The 22,060-nt window shown below is 49.7% G+C and overlaps 1 protein-coding gene across 3 annotated transcripts in view; it reads left to right on the top strand.

Annotated features, from left to right (window-relative positions):
• LOC112266214 (rho guanine nucleotide exchange factor TIAM1-like) overlaps positions 1-22,060 on the top strand; it is a 209,093-nt gene that overhangs the window by 179,795 nt on the left and 7,238 nt on the right. For all 3 annotated transcript variants that reach the window (XM_042296490.1, XM_042296489.1, XM_042296488.1), the window contains exons 18-26: positions 4,165-4,371; positions 7,528-7,596; positions 8,825-8,950; positions 9,886-9,994; positions 16,252-16,431; positions 17,762-17,880; positions 20,230-20,338; positions 21,517-21,575; positions 21,671-21,779. In XM_042296490.1, coding sequence (XP_042152424.1) covers positions 4,165-4,371; positions 7,528-7,596; positions 8,825-8,950; positions 9,886-9,994; positions 16,252-16,431; positions 17,762-17,880; positions 20,230-20,338; positions 21,517-21,575; positions 21,671-21,779 — 1,087 coding nt within the window. The remainder of the gene's footprint in view (positions 1-4,164; positions 4,372-7,527; positions 7,597-8,824; positions 8,951-9,885; positions 9,995-16,251; positions 16,432-17,761; positions 17,881-20,229; positions 20,339-21,516; positions 21,576-21,670; positions 21,780-22,060) is intronic.

The raw sequence follows: 22,060 nt of genomic DNA on the forward strand, positions 1-22,060 counted from the left end.
TGGGTTTGGCGGATGCCAGGAGAAGGCTACCTGCCCCAATGCATAGTGCCAACTTTAACGTTTGGTGGAGGAGGAATAATGGTCTGGGGCTGTTTTTTCATGGTTCGTGCTAGGCCCCTTAGTTCCAGTGAAGGGAAATCTTAATGCAACAGTCCCCGCAGCAATGTTCCAACATCTAGTGGAAAGCCTTCCCAGAAGAGTGGAGGCTGTTATAGCATCAATGTTCCAACATCTAGTGGAAAGCCTTCCCAGAAGAGTGGAGGCTGTTATAGCATCAATGTTCCAACATCTAGTGGCAAGCCTTCCCAGAAGAGTGGAGGCTGTTATAGCAGCAATGTTCCAACATCTAGTGGAAAGCCTTCCCAGAAGAGTGGAGGCTGTTATAGCATCAATGTTCCAACATCTAGTGGAAAGCCTTCCCAGAAGAGTGGAGGCTGTTATAGCATCAATGTTCCAGCATCTAGTGGAAAGCCTTCCCAGAAGAGTGGAGGCTGTTATAGCAGCAAAGGGGGGGACCAAGTTCATGTTAATACCCATGATTTTGAAGGAGATGTCCGAGCAGCTGTCCACATACCTTTGGTCATGTGGTCTATTTTAAATGGGAAATAGGATGACTGTGCAGGGCATCCATGTTTGTACATAGAAATTAATGATATGTACCCATTGATTATTGAAGAATATAACTTTTATAAATGCCTCATGGGCTTAGTTCAACTGTCGTACCCCATCAGAACCCAAAATATAAGCTTGTTTTTATATTGATTTAGGAATAGTTGTCAACAATCGAAGTCTACCCCATCTGTTTTACCCCATCTGTTTTGCCCCATGGTTGCGCACACCTCGGTTTTGTTGCCAAACAACCCACCCATCTATTTCTGCACTAAATTTTTATAGGCCAACAATGCAGATTAACACTGCTGGTCTCCTAGGCAACATGGTCTCCTAAGCAACATGGTCTCCTAGGTAACATGCTGTATGTATTGTTTTGGTTTTGATTTTCTGAAAAGAGATCAATGCCATCAGGAAAACACAAGGAGAGAGAAAGATCAATATCATCAGGAAAACACAAGGAGAGAGAGAGATCAATATCATCAGGAAAACACAAGGAGAGAGAAAGATCAATATCATCAGGAAAACACAAGGAGAGAGAGAGATCAATATCATCAGGAAAACACAAGGAGAGAGAGAGATCAATATCATCAGGAAAACACAAGGAGAGAGAGAGATCAATATCATCAGGAAAACACAAGGAGAGAGAGAGATCAATATCATCAGGAAAACACAAGGAGAGAGAGATCAATATCATCAGGAAAACACAAGCAGAGAGAGATCAATATCATCAGGAAAACACAAGCAGAGAGAGATCAATATCATCAGGAAAACACAAGCAGAGAGAGATCAATATCATCAGGAAAACACAAGCAGAGAGAGATCAATATCATCAGGAAAACACAAGCAGAGAGAGATCAATATCATCAGGAAAACACAAGGAGAGAGAGAGATCAATATCATCAGGAAAACACAAGCAGAGAGAGATCAATATCATCAGGAAAACACAAGCAGAGAGAGATCAATATCATCAGGAAAACACAAGGAGAGAGAGATCAATATCATCAGGAAAACACAAGGAGAGAGAGAGATCAATATCATCAGGAAAACACAAGCAGAGAGAGATCAATATCATCAGGAAAACACAAGAGAGAGAGAGATCAATATCATCAGGAAAACACAAGAGAGAGAGAGATCAATATCATCAGTAAAACACAAGGAGAGATCAATATCATCAGTAAAACACAAGGAGAGATCAATATCATCAGTAAAACACAAGGAGAGGTCAATATCATCAGGAAAACACAAGGAGAGAGAGAGATCAATACCATCAGGAAAACACAAGGAGAGAGAGAGATCAATACCATCAGGAAAACACAAGGAGAGAGAGAGATCAATACCATCAGGAAAACACAAGGAGAGAGAGAGATCAATACCATCAGGAAAACACAAGGAGAGAGAGAGAGATTTATGACAGGCCAAAAATAGACGAATGAGTGCAAATTATTTTTTTAAAGCTCCCTTTCCATCACTCCATCCTGCCTCTCCTGTCCTCGCTCCATCTCTCCATCCTGCCTCTCCTGTCCTCGCTCCATCTCTCCATCCTGCCTCTCCCCGCTGCGTAGTCACTAATTGCCAGACGGCCTCAGAGTTGGAGGAACTGAAGGAAACCCGTACGTACTTTCCTCCCTCCTGCCTGTCTCGAAGAGACTGAGAGAGAGGTAGAGAGGTAGAGAGGTAGAGAGGTAGAGAGGTAGAGAGGTAGAGAGGTAGAGAGGTAGAGAGAGAGGTAGAGAGGTAGAGAGAGAGGTAGAGAGAGAGGTAGAGAGGTAGAGAGAGAGGTAGAGAGGTAGAGAGGTAGAGAGGTAGAGAGGTAGAGAGGTAGAGAGAGAGAGAGAGGCTGATGTAAACAGATTGTCTCTTTATTCATCTGTTCTTCTGATCCCTCCATCGCCTGCAGGACTGAGGTACAAAGTAGTCTTACTCATTTTCTCTCTTCCCCTCTCTCTCTCCATCACTCTCTCTCTCTCTCTCTCCATCACTCCCTCTTCCCCTCTCTCTCATCACTCTCTCTCTCTTTCTCCATCACTCTCTCTCTGTCTCTCTCTCTCTCCTTTCCATCTCTCTCTCCATCTCTCATTTTCACTAATTTTCTCTCTCTCCATCTCTCATTTTCTCTCTATCCCTCTACCTCATTCTCTCTCCATCCCTCTCTCTCCTCTCCATCCCTCTCTCTCTCCTCTCCATCCCTCTCTCTCCTCTCCATCCCTCTCTCTCTCTCATCACTCTCTCTCTCTCCATCACTCTCTGTCTCTCTCTCCTTTCCATCTCTCTCTCTCCATCTCTCATTTTCACTAATTTTCTCTCTCTCCATCTCTCATTTTCTCTCTCTATCCCTCTACCTCATTCTCTCTCCATCCCTCTCTCTCCTCTCCATCCCTCTCTCTCTCCTCTCCATCCCTCTCTCTCCTCTCCATCCCTCTCTCTCTCTCATCACTCTCTCTCTCTCCATCACTCTCTGTCTCTCTCTCCTTTCCATCTCTCTCTCTCCATCTCTCATTTTCACTAATTTTCTCTCTCTCCATCTCTCATTTTCTCTCTCTATCCCTCTACCTCATTCTCTCTCCATCCCTCTCTCTCCTCTCCATCCCTCTCTCTCTCCTCTCCATCCCTCTCTCTCTCCTCTCCATCCCTCTCTCTCTCATCCCTCTCTCTCTCATCCCTCTCTCTCTCATCACTCTCTCTCTCTCCATCACTCTCTGTCTCTCTGTCTCTCTCTCCTTTCCATCTCTCTCTCCATCTCTCATTTTCTCTCTCCATCTCTCATTTTCTCTCTCCATCTCTCATTTTCTCTAATTTTCTCCATCTCTAATTTTCTCTCTCCATCCCTCTCTCTATCTCCTCTCCATCTCTCCTCTCCATCACTCTCTCTCCTCTCCATCTCTCCTCTCCATCACTCTCTCCATCTCTCTCCTCTTCATCTCTCTCCTCTCCATCTCTCTCCTCTTCATCTCTCTACCTCATTCTCTCATCTCCATCCCTCTCTCTCCTCTCCATCTCTACCTCATTCTCTCTCCTCTCCATCCCTCTCTCCTCTCCATCCCTCTCTCTCCTCTCCATCTCTACCTCTTTCTCTCTCCTCTCCATCCCTCTCTCTCCTCTCCATCCCTCTCTCTCCTCTCCATCCCTCTCTCTCCTCTCCATCCCTCTCTCTCCTCTCCATCCCTCTCTCTCCTCTCCATCCCCCCCCCCTCTCTCTCCTCTCCATCCCTCTCTCTCCTCTCCATCCCTCTCTCTCCTCTCCATCCCCCTCTCTCTCCTCTCCATCTCTACCTCTTTCTCTCTCCTCTCCATCCCTCTCTCTCCTCTCCATCCCTCTCTCTCCTCTCCATCCCTCTCTCTCCTCTCCATCTCTACCTCTCTCTCCTCTCCATCCCTCTCCCTCTCTCTCCTCTCCATCCCTCTCTCTCCTCTCCATCCCCCTCTCTCTCCTCTCCATCCCTCTCCCTCTCTCTCCTCTCCATCCCTCTCTCTCCTCTCCATCCCTCTCCCTCTCTCTCTCCTCTCCATCCCTCTCTCTCCTCTCCATCCCTCTCTCTCTCCATCCCTCTGTAGAGTACAGAGCAGGTTGCAGCATTCTGCCGCAGTCTCCATGACATGAATCCGTCTGAGTGTGCCACAAGTTCCTCCTCCCCCAGCCTGGAGTCGCCCGTCCCTCCGCCCGCCACCGGTACCGCCACCGGCACCCGTCAGCTCTCCGACGCCGACAAGCTACGCAAAGTCATCTGTGAGCTGGTGGAGACCGAACGCACCTATGTTAAAGTCAGTACTACATCTATTGTGTTGGTTGTGGTGGTGGGTATGGATGGGGGGTATGGATGGGGGTTGTGTGTGTGTCTTCAAGTGAAGAATTCAGATGCATCTGACACTTGCCCTTTGCAGACTGACAGACAGACAGACATACTGCCAACCCCATTCTGTACAGGACAAATGGCAGACTGACAGACAGACAGACATACTGCCAACCCCATTCTGTACAGGACAAATGGCAGACTGACAGACAGACAGACAGACATACTGCCAACCCCATTCTGTACAGGACAAATGGCAGACTGACAGACAGACAGACATACTGCCAACCCCATTCTGTACAGGACAAATGGCAGACTGACACACACACATACTGCCAACCCCATTCTGTACAGGACAAATGGCAGACAGACATACTGCCAACCCCATTCTGTACAGGACAAATGGCAGACTGACAGACAGACATACCCAACCCCATTCTGTACAGGACAAATGGCAGACTGACAGACAGACATGCTGCCAACCCCATTCTGTACAGGACAAATGGCAGACTGACAGACAGACATACTGCCAACCCCATTCTGTACAGGACAAATGGCAGACTGACAGACAGACAGACATACTGCCAACCCCATTCTGTACAGGACAAATGGCAGACAGACATACTGCCAACCCCATTCTGTACAGGACAAATGGCAGACTGACAGACAGACAGACAGACATACTGCCAACCCCATTCTGTACAGGACAAATGGCAGACTGACAGACAGACATACTGCCAACCCCATTCTGTACAGGACAAATGGCAGACTGACAGACAGACATGCTGCCAACCCCATTCTGTACAGGACAAATGGCAGACTGACAGACAGACATACTGCCAACCCCATTCTGTACAGGACAAATGGCAGACTGACAGACAGACAGACATACTGCCAACCCCATTCTGTACAGGACAAATGGCAGACAGACATACTGCCAACCCCATTCTGTACAGGACAAATGACAGACAGACAGACAGACAGACAGACAGACAGACAGACAGACAGACAGACAGACAGACAGACAGACAGACAGACTTACTACCAACCCCATTCTGTACAGGACAAATGGCAGACTGCAGACAGACTTACTGCCAACCCCATTCTGTACAGGACAAATGGCAGACTGACAGACAGACAGACATACTGCCAACCCCATTCTGTACAGGACAAATGGCAGACAGACATACTGCCAACCCCATTCTGTACAGGACAAATGACAGACAGACAGACAGACAGACAGACAGACAGACAGACAGACAGACAGACAGACTTACTACCAACCCCATTCTGTACAGGACAAATGGCAGACTGACAGACAGACATGCTGCCAACCCCATTCTGTACAGGACAAATGGCAGACTGACAGACAGACATACTGCCAACCCCATTCTGTACAGGACAAATGGCAGACTGACAGACAGACAGACATACTGCCAACCCCATTCTGTACAGGACAAATGGCAGACAGACATACTGCCAACCCCATTCTGTACAGGACAAATGACATACAGACTTACTACCAACCCCATTCTGTACAGGACAAATGGCAGACTACAGACTTACTGCCAACCCATTCTGTACAGGACAAATGGCAGACTACAGACAGACAGACATACTGCCAACCCCATTCTGTACAGGACAAATGGCAGACAGACATACTGCCAACCCCATTCTGTACAGGACAAATGACAGACAGACAGACAGACAGACAGACAGAAACAGACAGACAGACAGAAGACTACTACCAACCCCATTCTGTACAGGACAAATGGCAGACTGCAGACAGACTTACTGCCAACCCATTCTGTACAGGAAAATGGCAGACTGACAGACAGACAGACATATTAACCCCATTCTGTACAGGACAAATGGCAGACTGACAGACAGACAGACAGACATACTGAACCCCATTCTGTACAGGACAAATGACAGACAGACAGACTTAGAAACAGGACAAATGGCAGACTGACAGACAGACAGACAGACATACTGACCCCATTCTGTACAGGACAAATGAAACAGACAGATATTACTACCAACCCCATTCTGTACTGGACAAATGGCAGACTGAGAAACAGACTTACTGCCAACCCCATTCTGTACAGGACAAATGGCAGACTGCAGACAGACTTACTGCCAACCCCATTCTGTACAGGACAAATGGCAGACTGCAGACAGACTTACTGCCAACCCCATTCTGTAGGAAAATGGCAGACTGATATACATACTGTAATTCTGTACAGGACAAATGACAGACAACTACAGAAACAGACATATACCAACCCCATTCTGTAAGGACAAATGGCAGACTGCAACAGACATAGAAACATTCTGACAGGACAAATGGCAGACTGGGCAGAGTTATATCTGGGTTATAGATCGCAGCAATAGGTAGTAATCTGTCTAACTAGAATACATCAAAGAATACATATAAGTATTATAACTGGGTCTAACTTCTGAAATCAAAGAAAACCCACAATATAACCTCAATAAAAATGTAATCTGATCTAATTAGAAACAGAGATATTAATATGTAATCTGATCTAACTAGAAACAGAGATATAAATATGTAATCTGATCTAACTAGAAACAGAGATATTAATATGTAATCTGATCTAACTAGAAACAGAGATATTAATATGTAATCTGATCTAACTAGAAACAGAGATATTAATATGTAATCTGATCTAACTAGAAACATAGATATTAATATGTAATCTGATCTAACTAGAAACATAGATATTAATATGTAATCTGATCTAACTAGAAACATAGATATTAATATGTAATCTGATCTAACTAGAAACATAGATATTAATATGTAATCTGATCTAACTAGAAACATAGATATTACTTGACAGAGATGTCATAATACTTTAACAAACCCAGTCAGAGAATAAAGGATCTTTACATGTGATTAGGAACAGTATTATTTTAATTCAACACTGTTGGTGTATAGTACAGTTGAATACCTTGGTTGTGATCAGAGATGTTAAATCTGCCATTTAAACCCGAGTGTATTCTATTCTCCCTGTCAGTGTATGTATATATCCGTTTATTTTTAGTGTGTGTCTGTTTGTGTTCACCACCCTAATCAAGCCCGATTCACTCTTTGTCTACGCAGGATCTTCATTGTCTCATCGGGAGGTATTTAACCCCACTACAGAAGGAGACCTGCCTCACTCAGGATGAGGTATGACTGACACACGCGCACACACACACACACACACATATATAATCCATACACACACAGGGAATCCATTATGTAGTTTAAATGTATCGGGTACTAAAATGTTTCTCAGAACGGCTGTTGCGTAACCGTGTACTGAGTGTGCTGTGTGTAGGAGAGGGAGGGAGGATGAGAGGGAGGGAGGATGAGAGGGAGGGAGGATGAGAGAGAGGGAGGATGAGAGAGAGGGAGGATGAGAGAGAGGGAGGATGAGAGAGAGGGAGGATGAGAGAGAGAGGGAGGATGAGAGAGAGAGGGAGGATGAGAGAGAGAGGGAGGATGAGAGAGAGGGAGGATGAGAGAGAGGGAGGATGAGAGAGAGAGGGAGGATGAGAGAGAGAGGGAGGATGAGAGAGAGAGGGAGGACGAGAGAGAGAGAGGGAGGACGAGAGAGAGAGAGGGAGGACGAGAGAGAGAGAGGGAGGACGAGAGAGAGAGAGGGAGGACGAGAGAGAGAGAGGGAGGACGAGAGAGAGAGAGGGAGGACGAGAGAGAGAGGGAGGACGAGAGAGAGAGGGAGGACGAGAGAGAGAGAGGGAGGGACGAGAGAGAGAGAGGGAGGACGAGAGAGAGAGAGGGAGGAGAGAGAGAGAGGGAGGACGAGAGAGAGAGAGGGAGGACGAGAGAGAGAGGGAGGACGAGAGAGAGGGGAGGACGAGAGAGAGAGGGAGGACGAGAGAGAGAGGGGAGGAGAGAGGGAGAGAGAGGAGGGAGGGAGAGAGAGAGGAGGACGAGAGAGAGAGAGGGAGGACGAGAGAGAGAGGGGAGGACGAGAGAGAGAGGGAGGACGAGAGAGAGAGGGAGGACGAGAGAGAGAGGGAGGACGAGAGAGAGGGGGAGGGAGGGAGAGGAGAGGATGAGAGCGGGGGAGGGAGGGAGAGGTGGATGAGAGCGGGGGAGGGAGGGAGAGGAGGATGTTTAAAGAGAGAAGAGAAAGTGACACTGTGATGTTGATGGGACACAGATGGTTCTATTGCTTTAATAGGATCTCCTCACTTCAACACCCTCACTGGTGCGGCCAGAATGCAGCCTTATCTCCTATCTAGTGCACAGAAATAGTGCACTATATAGGTAGTAGGATGCCATTTTGGGATGCATACCTCTCAATGTAATTGGACTCTTGAGTTGTATGTAATTCATTGATGTATTGAAATCGAATATATTTCCTTTCTTTGCTTTTGTGCGTCTCCAGCTGGACATTCTGATTGGGAACCTGCCTGAGATGGTGGAGTTCCAGGTGGAATTCCTGAAGACTCTAGAAGACGGGACCAGATTGGTTCCAGACCTGGAGAAGCTGGAGAGAGTGGACCAGTTCAAGGTACAAAAAAAAAAAATGAACAGCCTGCCTCGAACGAGAAAATAACAGCCTGCCTCGAACGAGAAAATAACAGCCTGCCTCGAACGACAAAATAACAGCCTGCCTCGAACGACAAAAGAACACCCTGCCTCGAACGAAAAATAACAGCCTGCCTCGAACGAGAAAATAACAGCCTGCCTCGAACGACAAAAGAACACCCTGCCTCGAAAAAATAACAGCCTGCCTCGAACGACAAAATAACAGCCTGCCTCGAACGACAAAAGAACACCCTGCAAAAAAATAACAGCCTGCCTCGAACGACAAAATAACAGCCTGCCTCGAACGACAAAATAACAGCCTGCCTCGAACGACAAAATAACACCCTGCCTCGAACGATAAAATAACATTCTGCCTCGAACGACAAAATAACAGCCTGCCTTAAGTGAAAGAGGGCTCTGCTTGGATCCAAAAAACAGCCTGGCTGGAACGAGTGTCAAACATCTGGCATTTTAACTGTTCTCCGCTACCAAAACACATTGTGTAACCACGACTCTCTCCTCTCCTCCGCTACCAAAGCACAATGTGTAACCACGACTCTCTCCTCTCCTCCGCTACCAAAGCACATTGTTTAACCACGACTCTCTCCTCTCCATTTTAACTGTCCTCCGCTACCAAAGCACATTGTTTAACCACGACTCTCTCCTCCGCTACCAAAGCACATTGTGTAACCACGACTCTCTCCTCTCCATTTTAACTGTCCTCCACTACCAAAACACATTGTTTAACCACGACTCTCTCCTCTCCTCCGCTACCAAAGCACATTGTGTAACCACAACTCTCTCCTCTCCATTTTAACTGTCCTCCGCTACCAAAGCACATTGTGTAACCACGACTCTCTCCTCTCCTCCGCTACCAAAGCACATTGTCTAACCACGACTCTCTCCTCTCCTTGTCAGAAAATCCTCTTCTCTCTAGGAGGTTCCTTCCTGTACTATGCAGATCGGTTTAAGATCTACAGTGCGTTCTGCGCCAGCCACACCAAAGTCCCCAAGGTGCTCGTGAAAGGTGAGTTAAACACAGTTAGTGTGTGTGTATCCGTGGTTGTGTGTGTGTGCGTGCGTGGTTGTGTGTGTGCGTGCGTGGTTGTGTGTGTGCGTGCGTGGTTGTGTGTGTGCGTGCGTGTGTGTGTGTGTGTGCGTGGTGTGTGTGTGTGCGTGGTTGTGTGTGTGTGTGTGTGCGTGGTTGTGTGTGTGCGTGGTTGTGTGTGTGTGCGTGTGTGTGTGTGTGTGCGTGGTGTGTGTGTGTGTGTGTGCGTGGTTGTGTGTGTGTGTGCGTGGTTGTGTGTGTGTGTGTGTGTGCGTGGTTGTGTGTGTGTGTGTGTGTGTGTGTGCGTGCGTGGTTGTGTGGTTGTGTGTGTGCGTGGTTGTGTGTGTGTGTGCGTGGTTGTGTGTGTGTGCGTGCGTGGTTGTGTGTGTGTGTGTGCGTGGTTGTGTGTGTGTGTGTGTGTTGTGTGTGCGTGGTTGTGTGTGTGTGTGTGTGTGTGTGTATGCGTGGTTGTGTGTGTGTGTGCGTGGTTGTGTGTGTGTGTGTGCGTGGTTGTGTGTGTGTGCGTGCGTGGTTGTGTGGTTGTGTGTGTGCGTGGTTGTGTGTGTGTGCGTGGTTGTGTGTGTGTGTGTGCGTGGTTGTGTGTGTGTGTGTGTGGTTATGTGTGTGTGTGTGTGTGTGTGTATGCGTGGTGCATGTGTGTGTGTGTGTGCGTGGTGTGTGTGTGTGCGTGCGTGGTTGTGTGTGTGTGCGTGCGTGGTTGTGTGGTGTGTGTGTGCGTGGTTGTGTGTGTGTGCGTGGTGTGTGTGTGTGTGTGTGCGTGGTTGTGTGTGTGTGTGTGTGCGTGGTTGTGTGTGCGTGTGTGTGTGTATGCGTGGTTGTGTGTGTGTGTGTGGTTGTGTGTGTGTATGCGTGGTTGTGTGTGTGTGTGTATATGTGTGTGTGTGCGTGGTTATGTGTGTGTATGTGTGTATATGTGGTTGTGTGTGTGAGTGTGTATGTGTGTGTGCATGGTTGTGTGTGTGTGTGTGTGTGTGTGTGTGTGTGTGTGTGTGCGTGCGTGGTTGTGTGTGTGTGTGTGCGTGCATGGTTGTGTGTGTGTGTGTGTGTGTGTGTGTGTGTGTGTGTGTGTGTGCGTGGTTGTGTGTGTGTGTGTGTGTGTGTGTGTGTGTGTGTGTGTGTGTGTGTGCATGTGTGTGTGTGTGTGTGGTGTGTGTGCGTGGTGTGTGTGTATGTGTGTGTGTGTGTGCGTGTATGTGTGTGCGTGGTGTGTGTGTGCGTGGTTGTGTGTGTGTGTGCGTGGTTGTGTGTGGTGTGTGTGTGTGTGTGTGTATGCGTGGTTGTGTGTGTGCGTGTATATGTGTGTGTGCGTGGTTGTGTGTGTGTATGTGTATGTGTGTGTGCATGTGTGTGTGCATGTTGTGTGTGTGTGTGTGTGTGTGTGTGCGTGGTTGTGTGTGTGTGTGTGTGTGTGTGTGCGTGGTTGTGTGTATATGTGTGTGTGGTGTGTGTGTGGTATGTGTGTATATGTGTGTGCGTGGTTGTGTGTGTGTGTGGCGTGGTTGTGTGCATGGTTGTGTGTGCGTGGTTGTGTGCGTGGTGTGTGTGTGTGTGTGTGGTTGTGTGTGTGTGTGTGTGCGTGGTTGTGTGTGGTTATGTGTGTGCGTGGTTGTGTGCGTGGTTGTGTGTATATGTGTGTGCGTGGTTGTGTGTGTGCGTATGTGTGTATATGTGTGTGCGTGGTTGTGTGTGTGTGTGCGTGGTTGTGTGTGTGCGTGGTTGTGTGTCCAAGGTGCTCATAAAGGGTTAATAAACCTGAAGCGTTCCTCCCTGACTCCACCCCACCGAACCGACTTCCTCCACCTTGCACTGGTCATAAGTAGTGTACTATATAGGGAATAGGGCTCTGGCCTAAAGTAGTGCACTATATAGGGAATAGGGCTCTGGCCTAAAGTAGTGCACTATATAGGGAATAGGGCTCTGGTCTAAAGTAGTGCACTATATAGGGAATAGGGCTCTGGCCTAAAGTAGTGCACTATATAGGGAATAGGGCTCAGGTCTAAAGTAGTGCACTATATAGGGAATAGGGTGCAATTTGGGACGGTATCTCTTAGGACAGTGTTTCTCAAACTGTGGGCTTAGGACCCCCTGGGGGCCTTAGTGAGCTTTAAGGGGTCCCCGAATGACCTCTTCATAGCTATAGCAGGTCTGTTAGGATGGTGTCGAATGACCTCTTCATAGCTATAGCAGGTCTGTTAGGACAGTGTCGAATGACCTCTTCAAGACTGGAGGGTGGGGAGACATCTTCGAGACTGGAGGGTGGGGAGACCTCTTCGAGACTGGAGGGTGGGGAGACCTCTTCGAGACTGGAGGGTGGGGAGACCTCTTCGAGACTGGAGGGTGGGGAGACCTCTTCGAGACTGGAGGGTGGGGAGACCTCTTCGAGACTGGAGGGTGGGGAGACCGAGATCGAGACTGGAGGGTGGGGGGGCCGAAACAAGACCAAGACCGTAGCGGGGGGGAATCAGACGGAGACCTTAATTCAGTCTCTCTCCCCCCCGCTGGTCTTGGTCTTGATTCGTTCTCCCCTCCCTGGTCTTGGTCTTGATTCGTTCTCCCCTCCCTGGTCTTGGTCTTGATTCGTTCTCCCCTCCCTGGTCTTGGTCTTGATTCGTTCTCCCCTCCCTGGTCTTGGTCTTGATCCGTTCTCCCCCCTGGTCTTGGTCTTGATCCGTTCTCCCCCCCCCCCTGGTCTTGACCCCCCCTGGTCTTCCCCCTTCCTGGTCTTGACCACCGCTGAATATTCAACTCCCCACAAGAGAGGTGTTATTTTCTGACAGTACACTTTGTTAACAGATCACATCCGTGTCAAACTCATTCCGCAGAGGGCCGAATATCTGCGGGTTTTTGCTCCTTCCTTGTGCTTGATTGATGAGTTAAGGAAATAACTCCCCTCGCCTGGTTGTCAAGGTATTAATTGAGAGGAACAAGGAAAAACCTGCAGACACAAGGTCCTCCATGGAATGAGTGGCAGGGTAGCCTAGTGGTTAGAGTGTAGAGGCGGCAGGGTAGCCTAGTGGTTAGAGTGTAGAGGCCGCAGCGTAGCCTAGTGGTTAGAGTGTAGGGGTGGCAGGGTAGCCTAGTGGTTAGAGTGTAGAGGCGGCAGGGTAGCCTAGTGGTTAGAGTGTAGAGGCGGCAGGGTAGCCTAGTGGTTAGAGTGTAGAGGCGGCAGGGTAGCCTAGTGGTTAGAGTGTAGAGGCGGCAGGGTAGCCTAGTGGTTAGAGTGTAGGGGCGGCAGGGTAGCCTAGTGGTTAGAGTGTAGGGGTGGCAGGGTAGCCTAGTGGTTAGAGTGTAGAGGTGGCAGGGTAGCCTAGTGGTTAGAGTGTAGAGGCCGCAGCGTAGCCTAGTGGTTAGAGTGTAGGGGCGGCAGGGTAGCCTAGTGGTTAGAGTGTAGGGGTGGCAGGGTAGCCTAGTGGTTAGAGTGTAGAGGCCGCAGCGTAGCCTAGTGGTTAGAGTGTAGGGGCGGCAGGGTAGCCTAGTGGTTAGAGTGTTGGGGTGGCAGGGTAGCCTAGTGGTTAGAGGCAGGGTAGCCTAGTGGTTAGAGGCAGGGTAGCCTGGTGGTTAGAGGCAGGGTAGCCTAGTGGTTAGAGTGTAGAGGCCGCAGCGTAGCCTAGTGGTTAGAGTGTAGGGGCGGCAGGGTAGCCTAGTGGTTAGAGTGTAGAGGCGGCAGGGTAGCCTAGTGGTTAGAGTGTAGGGGCGGCAGGGTAGCCTAGTGGTTAGAGTGTAGAGGCGGCAGGGTAGCCTAGTGGTCAGAGTGTAGAGGCGGCAGGGTAGCCTAGTGGTTAGAGTGTAGGGGCGGCAGGGTAGCCTAGTGGTTAGAGTGTAGGGCGGCAGGGTAGCCTAGTGGTTAGAGTGTAGAGGCGGCAGGGTAGCCTAGTGGTCAGAGTGTAGAGGCGGCAGGGTAGCCTAGTGGTTAGAGTGTAGAGGCGGCAGGGTAGCCTAGTGGTTAGAGTGTAGAGGCGGCAGGGTAGCCTAGTGGTTAGAGTGTAGAGGCGGCAGGGTAGCCTAGTGGTTAGAGTGTAGGGGCGGCAGGGTAGCCTAGTGGTTAGAGTGTAGAGGCGGCAGGGTAGCCTAGTGGTTAGAGTGTAGGGGCGGCAGGGTAGCCTAGTGGTTAGAGTGTAGGGGCGGCAGGGTAGCCTAGTGGTTAGAGTGTAGAGGCGGCAGGGTAGCCTAGTGGTTAGATGTAGGGCGGACAGGGTAGCCTAGTGGTTAGAGTGAACAGGCAGGGTAGCCTAGTGGTTAGATTTTGTTCTTAACGGCAGGGTAGCCTAGTGGTTAGAGTGTAGAGGCGGCAGGGTAGCCTAGTGGTTAGAGTGTAGGGGCGGCAGGGTAGTCTAGTGGTTAGAGTGTAGAGGCCGCAGCGTAGCCTAGTGGTTAGAGTGTAGAGGCGGCAGGGTAGCCTAGTGGTTAGAGTGTAGGGGCGGCAGGGTAGTCTAGTGGTTAGAGTGTAGAGGCCGCAGGGTAGCCTAGTGGTTAGAGTGTAGAACGGCAGGGTAGTCTAGTGGTTAGAGTGTAGGGGTGGCAGGGTAGCCTTTAGTGGTTAGAAGTAGAGGCCGCAGCGTAGCCTAGTGGTTAGAGTGTAGGGGCGGCAGGGTAGCCTAGTGGTTAGATGTAGAGGCGGCAGGGTAGCCTAGTGGTTAGAGCTGTAGGGGCGGCAGGGTAGCCCTAGTGGTTAGAGTGTAGAGGCGGCAGGGTAGCCTAGTGGTTAGAGTGTAGGGGCGGCAGGGTAGCCTAGTGGTTAGAGTGTAGAGGCGGCAGGGTAGCCTAGTGGTTAGAGTGTGATGGAGGGTAGCCTAGTGGTTAGAGTGTAGGGGGGCAGGGTAGCCTAGTGGTTAGAGTGTGGGGCAGGGTAGCCTAGTGGTTAGAGTGTAGGGGCGGCAGGGGGTAGCCTAGTGGTTAGAGTGTAGAGGCGGCAGGGTAGCCTAGTGGTTAGAGTGTAGGGGGGGAGGGTAGCCTAGTGGTTAGAGTGTAGAGGCGGCAGGGTAGCCTAGTGGTTAGAGTGTAGGGGGGCAGGGTAGTCTAGTGGTTAGAGTGTAGAGGGCAGCGTGGCCTAGTGGTTAGAGTGTAGAGGCGGCAGGGTAGCCTAGTGGTTAGAGTGTAGGGGCGGCAGGGTAGTCTAGTGGTTAGAGTGTAGAGGCCGCAGGGTAGCCTAGTGGTTAGAGTGTAGGGCGGCAGGGTAGTCTAGTGGTTAGAGTGTAGGGGTGGCAGGGTAGCCTAGTGGTTAGAGTGTAGAGGCCGGCGTAGCCTAGTGGTTAGAGTGTAGGGGGCAGGGTAGCCTAGTGGTTAGAGTGTAGAGGCGGCAGGGTAGCCTAGTGGTTAGAGTGTAGGGGCGGCAGGGTAGCCTAGTGGTTAGAGTGTAGAGGGCAGGGTAGCGTGGTGGGTGGGAGGGTAGGGGCGGCAGGGTAGCCTAGTGGTTAGAGTGTAGAGGCGGCAGGGTAGCCTAGTGGTTAGAGTGTAGGGGGGAGGGTAGCCTAGTGGTTAGAGTGTAGGGTGGCAGGGTAGCCTAGTGGTTAGAGTGTAGGGGGGTGGTTGGGTAGCCTAGTGGTTAGAGTGTGGGAGGCAGGGTAGCCTGTGGTTAGAGTGTAGGGGCGGGGGTAGCCTAGTGGTTAGAGTGGATCGGCAGGGTGCCTAGTGGTTAGAGTGTAGGGCGGCAGGGTAGCCTAGTGGTTAGAGTGTAGGGGGGCAGGGTAGCCTGAGTGGTTAGGTGTAGGGGCGGCAGGGTAGCCTAGTGGTTAGAGTGTAGGGGGGCAGGGTAGCCTAGTGGTTAGAGTGTAGGGGCGGCAGGGTAGCCTAGTGGTTAGAGTGTAGGGGCGGCAGGGTAGCCTAGTGGTTAGAGTGTAGGGGCGGCAGGGTAGCCTAGTGGTTAGAGTGTAGAGGTGGCAGCGTAGCCTAGTGGTTAGAGGAAGGAAGTAACCGAAAGGTTGCAAGTTCAAATCCCCAAGCTGACAAGGTACAAATCTGTCGTTCTTCCCCTGAACAGGCAGTTAACCCACTGTTCCTAGGCCGTCATTGAAAATAAGATTTTGTTCTTAACTGACTTGCCTCGTTAAATAAAGGTAAATAAAAATGAGTTTGACACCCCTGACGTAAGAGCATGGTAGCCGCAAACATTCAGGGGGACTTCACTATGTCGGATGTTATTTAATTATCCAGCTCCTCTGAAACACTTGGAGGTTACGTGTGTAAAACCTTCTCCTCCCTTCTCATTGCACATCTAGCTAAGACCGATGCAGACTTTAAGGCGTTTCTGGAAGAGAGGAACCCGAAACAGCAACACTCCTCAACCCTGGAGTCCTACCTGATCAAACCCATCCAGAGAGTTCTGAAGTACCCACTACTACTGAGAGAGCTGTACTCACTGACGGACCCTGATAGTGAAGAACACTATCACCTGAATGGTAAGGAGGGAGGAGGGGAGGGAGGGAGGGTGGTTTGGTTGGTAATGGGTGGGAGGGAGGGAGGGTGGGTGGGAGGGTGGATGGATGGGTGGGTGGGTGGGTAATGGGTGGGAGGGAGGATGGGTGGGTAATGGTGGTGGGTGGGTAATGGATGGGAGGGTAGGTAATGGGTGGTTGAGTGGGTGGTAGGGTGGTTTGGTGGGTGGGAGGGTGGTTGGGTGGGTGGGTGGATGGATGGATGGGTGAGGGTGGGTAATGGATGAGAGGGTGGGTAATGGGTGGGAGGGTGGGTAATGGGTGGGAGGGTGGGTAATGGGCGGGAGGGTGGTTGGGTGGGTAATGGTTGGGTGGGAGGGTCGGAGGGTGGTTGGGTGGGTAATGGTTGGGTGGTTGGGTGGGTAATGGTTGGGTGGGAGGGTGGGAAATGGGTGGGAGGGTGGTGGGTTGGGTGGGAGGGTGGTTGGGTGGGTAATGAGTGGGTGGGTGGTTGGATGGTGGGAGGGTGAGGGTGGGTAATGGGCGGGTGGGAGGGTGGTTGGGTGGGTAATGGGTAGGAGGGTGAGGGTGGGTAATGGGTGGGTGATAGGTGGGAGGGTGAGGGGTGGGTGATAGGTGGGAGGGTGGTTGGGTAGGTAATGGGTGGTGTGGGTGGGAGGGTGGGTAATGTGTGGGAGGGTGGTGGGTGGGTGGGTAACGTGTGGGAGGGTGGTTGGGTGTGTGGATGGGTGGGAGGGTGGTTGAGTGGGTGGGAGGGTGGTTGGGTAGGTAATGTGTGGGTGGGTGGATCGGTGAGGGTGGGTAATGGTTGAGAGGGTGGACGATGGGTGGGTGGGTGGTTGGGTAGGTAATGGGTGGGTGGGTGGATCGGTGAGGGTGGGTAATGGGTGGGAGGGTGGGTAATGGGTGGTAGGGTGGGTATTGGGTGGGAGGGTGGTTGGGTTGGTAATGGGTGGGAGGGTGGTAATGGGTAGGAGGGTGGTTGGGTTGGTAATGGGTGGGAGGGTGGTTGGGTAGATGGATGGGTGGGTCATGTGAGAGAGCATTACCATAAGGTAGCATTTATTTCCATGTTTTATTTAACTATGCTAGCGTGTGTGTGTGTGTGTGTGTGTGTGTGTGTGTGTGTGTGTGTGTGTGTGTGTGTGTGTGTGTGTGTGTGTGAGAGTGTGTGTGCGTGTACGTATCCTTATTTCATCAATGGCGAAATGGGTGTACTGCACACTACTACTTGGCAACATTAAGATGAATACCTGTAGTCATTGTGACAGTGAGTCATTTCCTCTAGTAGATTATACTAACAGCGCTTCTCTTCTCTCTCCTTCCTGTCCAGTCGCTATGAAGGCCATGAACAAGGTGGCCAGTCACATCAATGAGATGCAGAAGATCCACGAGGAGTTTGGGTTGGTGTTTGACCAGCTCATAGCGGAGCAGAGTGGAGACAAGAAAGAGGTACAGTGGTGGTGTTGTAAGGAGAGGTACAGTGGTGTTGTAAGGAGAGGTACGGTGGTGTTGTTGTAAGGAGAGGTACAGTGGTGGTGTTGTAAGGAGAGGTACAGTGGTGTTGTAAGGAGAGGTGCAGTGGTGGTGTTGTAAGGAGAGGTATGGTGGTGGTGTTGTAAGGAGAGGTACGGTGGTGTTGTTGTAAGGAGAGGTATGGTGGTGGTGTTGTAAGGAGAGGTATGGTGGTGGTGTTGTAAGGAGAGGTATGGTGGTGGTGTTGTAAGGAGAGGTATGGTGGTGGTGTTGTAAGGAGAGGTATGGTGGTGGTGTTGTAAGGAGAGGTATGGTGGTGGTGTGGTGGTGTTGTAAGGAGAGGTGTGGTGGTGGTGTTGTAAGGAGAGGTACGGTGGTGGTGTTGTAAGGAGAGGTGGTGGTGTTGTAAGGAGAGGTACGGTGGTGGTGTTGTAAGGAGAGGTACGGTGGTGGTGTTGTAAGGAGAGGTACAGTGGTGGTGTTGTAAGGAGAGGTATGGTGGTGGTGTTGTAAGAAGAGGTACAGTGGTGGTGTTGTAAGAAAGAGGTACAGTGGTGGTGTTGTAAGGAAGAGGTACGGTGGTGGTGTTGTAAGGAGAGGTACAGTGGTGGTGTTGTAAGAAGAGGTACAGTGGTGGTGTTGTAAGAAGAGGTACAGTGGTGGTGTTGTAAGGAGAGGTACAGTGGTGGTGTTGTAAGGAGAGGTACAGTGGTGGTGTTGTAAGGAGAGGTGTGGTGTTGTAAGAGAGGTACGGTGGTGGTGTTGTAAGGAGAGGTATGGTGGTGGTGTTGTAAGGAGAGGTACAGTGGTGGTGTTGTAAGGAGAGGTACGGTGGTGGTGTTGTAAGGAGAGGTATGGTGGTGGTGTTGTAAGGAGAGGTACAGGTGGTGGTGTTGTAAGGAGAGGTACGGTGGTGGTGTTGTAAGGAGAGGTACGGTGGTGGTGTTGTAAGGAGAGGTATGTGGTGGTGTTGTAAGGAGAGGTATGGTGGTGGTGTTGTAAGGAGAGGTACGGTGGTGGTGTTGTAAGGAGAGGTACGGTGGTGGTGTTGTAAGGAGAGGTATGGTGGTGTTGTAAGGAGAGGTACGGTGGTGGTGTTGTAAGGAGAGGTACAGTGGTGGTGTTGTAAGGAGAGGTAAGGTGGTGGTGTTGTAAGGAGAGGTACAGTGGTGGTGTTGTAAGGAGAGGTATGGTGGTGGTGTTGTAAGGAGAGGTACGTGGTGGTGTTGTAAGGAGAGGTACGGTGGTGGTGTTGTAAGGAGAGGTACGGTGGTGGTGTTGTAAGGAGAGGTACGGTGGTGGTGTTGTAAGTGGTGTGTTGTAAGGAGAGGTAGGTGGTGGTGTTGTAAGAGAGGTACGGTGGTGGTGTTGTAAGGAGAGGTACGGTGGTGGTGTTGTAAGGAGGTACAGTGGTGGTGTTGTAGGTACGGTGGTGGTGTTGTAAGGAGAGGTGGTGGTGTTGTAAGGAGAGGTACGGTGGTGGTGTTGTAAGGAGAGGTACAGTGGTGGTGTTGTAAGGAGAGGTATGGTGGTGGTGTTGTAAGGAGAGGTACAGTGGTGGTGTTGTAAGGAGAGGTACAGTGGTGGTGTTGTAAGGAGAGGTACAGTGGTGGTGTTGTAAGGAGAGGTACAGTGGTGGTGTTGTAAGGAGAGGTACAGTGGTGGTGTTGTAAGGAGAGGTACAGTGGTGGTGTTGTAAGGAGAGGTACAGTGGTGGTTGTTGTGGTGTTGTAAGGAGAGGTACAGAGGTGGTGGTGGTGGTATGGTGGTGGTGTTGTAAGGAGAGGTACGGTGGTGTTGTTGTAAGAAGAGGTACGGTGGTGGTGTTGTAAGGAGAGGTACAGTGGTGGTGTTGTAAGGAGAGGTATGGTGGTGGTGTTGTAAGGAGAGGTACGGTGGTGTTGTTGTAAGGAGAGGTACAGTGGTGGTGTTGTAAGGAGAGGTACGGTGGTGGTGTTGTAAGAAAGAGGTACAGTGGTGGTGTTGTAAGAAAGAGGTACGGTGGTGTTGTTGTAAGGAGAGGTACAGTGGTGTCTCCAAATGTTCTCCAGGTTTGTGTAGTAACATGGTTGTGTTGTATCATGGTTGTGTTGTATCATGGTTGTGTTGTGACATGGTTGTGTTGTGACATGGTTGTGTTGTATCATGGTTGTGTTGTGACATGGTTGTGTTGTATCATGGTTGTGTTGTATCATGGTTGTGTTGTGACATGGTTGTGTTGTATCATGGTTGTGTTGTGACATGGTTGTGTTGTGACATGGTTGTGTTGTGACATGGTTGTGTTGTATCATGGTTGTGTTGTATCATGACATGGTTGTGTTGTAGGTTGCTGATCTGTCGATGGGTGACTTGCTGCTCCACACCAGCGTAGCCTGGATCAACCCTCCCTCCTCCCTGGGCAAATGGAAGAAAGAACCCCAACTGGCTGCATTCAGTACGTTAAGGACAACACCTAGTGTGCATCCTAATACCCTACTCAGAACCATGCAGCTAATGGGGTTCTAGTTCTAGAACAGGACGAATCCACTCAGAACCATGCAGCTAATGGGGTTCTAGTTCTAGAACAGGATGAATCCACTCAGAACCATGCAGCTAATGGGGTTCTAGTTCTAGAACAGGACGAATCCACTCAGAACCATGCAGCTAATGGGGTTCTAGTTCTAGAACAGGATGAATCCACTCAGAACCATGCAGCTAATGGGGTTTTAGTTCTAGAACAGGATGAATCCACTCAGAACCATGCAACTAATGGGGTTTTAGTTCTAGAGCAGGATGAATCCACTCAGAACCATGCAGCTAATGGGGTTTTAGTTCTAGAACAGGATGAATCCACTCAGAACCATGCAGCTAATGGGGTTTTAGTTCTAGAACAGGATGAATCCACTCAGAACCATGCAGCTAATGGAGTTTTAGTTCTAGAACAGGATGGATCCACTCAGAACCATGCAGCTAATGGGGTTTTAGTTCTAGAACAGGATGAATCCACTCAGAACCATGCAGCTAATGGGGTTTTAGTTCTAGAGCAGGATGAATCCACTCAGAACCATGCAGCTAATGGGGTTTTAGTTCTAGAACAGATTGAATCCACTCAGAACCATGCAGCTAATGGGGTTTTAGTTCTAGAACAGGATGAATCCACTCAGAATCATGCAGCTAATGGGGTTTTAGTTCTAGAACAGATTGAATCCACTCAGAACCATGCAGCTAATGGGGTTTTAGTTCTAGAACAGGATGAATCCACTCAGAATCATGCAGATAACGGGGTTCTAGTTCTAGAACAGGATGAATCTACTCAGAACCATGCAGCTAATGGGGTTCTAGTTCTAGAACAGGATGAATCTACTTAGATCCTTCTCTAGATCACTCTTAGACTGGCTGTCTGTTAGTTAAGGATACATGTACCACTCTGTCTAATGTGTCCCCTATTCCCTATATTGTGCACAACTTTTGACCACAGCCAATTTGGGACTGAGTGCAAACCTGATAACTCAATGATCACATAATAATATATTATGGTAACTTACTTGTGTATTTGAAAAGTATTACTCAGACAAAGTGGTTTTGAGAAATCAGTTTGAGAAGTCTTTCTGCTAACCATTCTTCTTCGTTCAGTCTTCAAAACAGCCGTGGTGTTTGTGTGCAAGGATGGCTCCAAGCAGAAGAAGAAAATGGTGAGTTCCATCGCTCTGATGATATCATGGTTGGGGGCAGGTGCGTGTTGGTCTGTTGGGGGGGCGTATCTAAGGTCTGTCTGTGTGTCTCTCAGGGTGGCTCCCATCGAGCGTCGTCAGTCTCGTCTGAAGACAAGGACCCATTCCGCTTCCGTCACATGATCTCCACAGACACGCTCCAAGTCCGAGCCCTCAATAACCAAGGTGCAGTTCAATATAGTGCTCTAAATAACCAAGGTGCAGTTCAATATAGAGCCTCAATGACCAAGGTGCAGTTCAATATAGAGCCTCAATGACCAAAGGTGCAAAAACCAAGTTCAATATAGAGCCTCAATGACCAATATACAGTACAGTTCAATATAGAGCCATGCATTTCAATATAGAGAGCCCTGCTTTACAAAACATAGAGCCAAGGTATGGGACAGTTCAATATAGATCCCTCAAAAACCAAGGTACAGTTCAATATAGAGCCCTTAATAACCAAT

This window comes from Oncorhynchus tshawytscha, linkage group LG13, assembly GCF_018296145.1.
Source record: "Oncorhynchus tshawytscha isolate Ot180627B linkage group LG13, Otsh_v2.0, whole genome shotgun sequence".
In the NCBI taxonomy this organism is placed as follows: domain Eukaryota; kingdom Metazoa; phylum Chordata; class Actinopteri; order Salmoniformes; family Salmonidae; genus Oncorhynchus; species Oncorhynchus tshawytscha.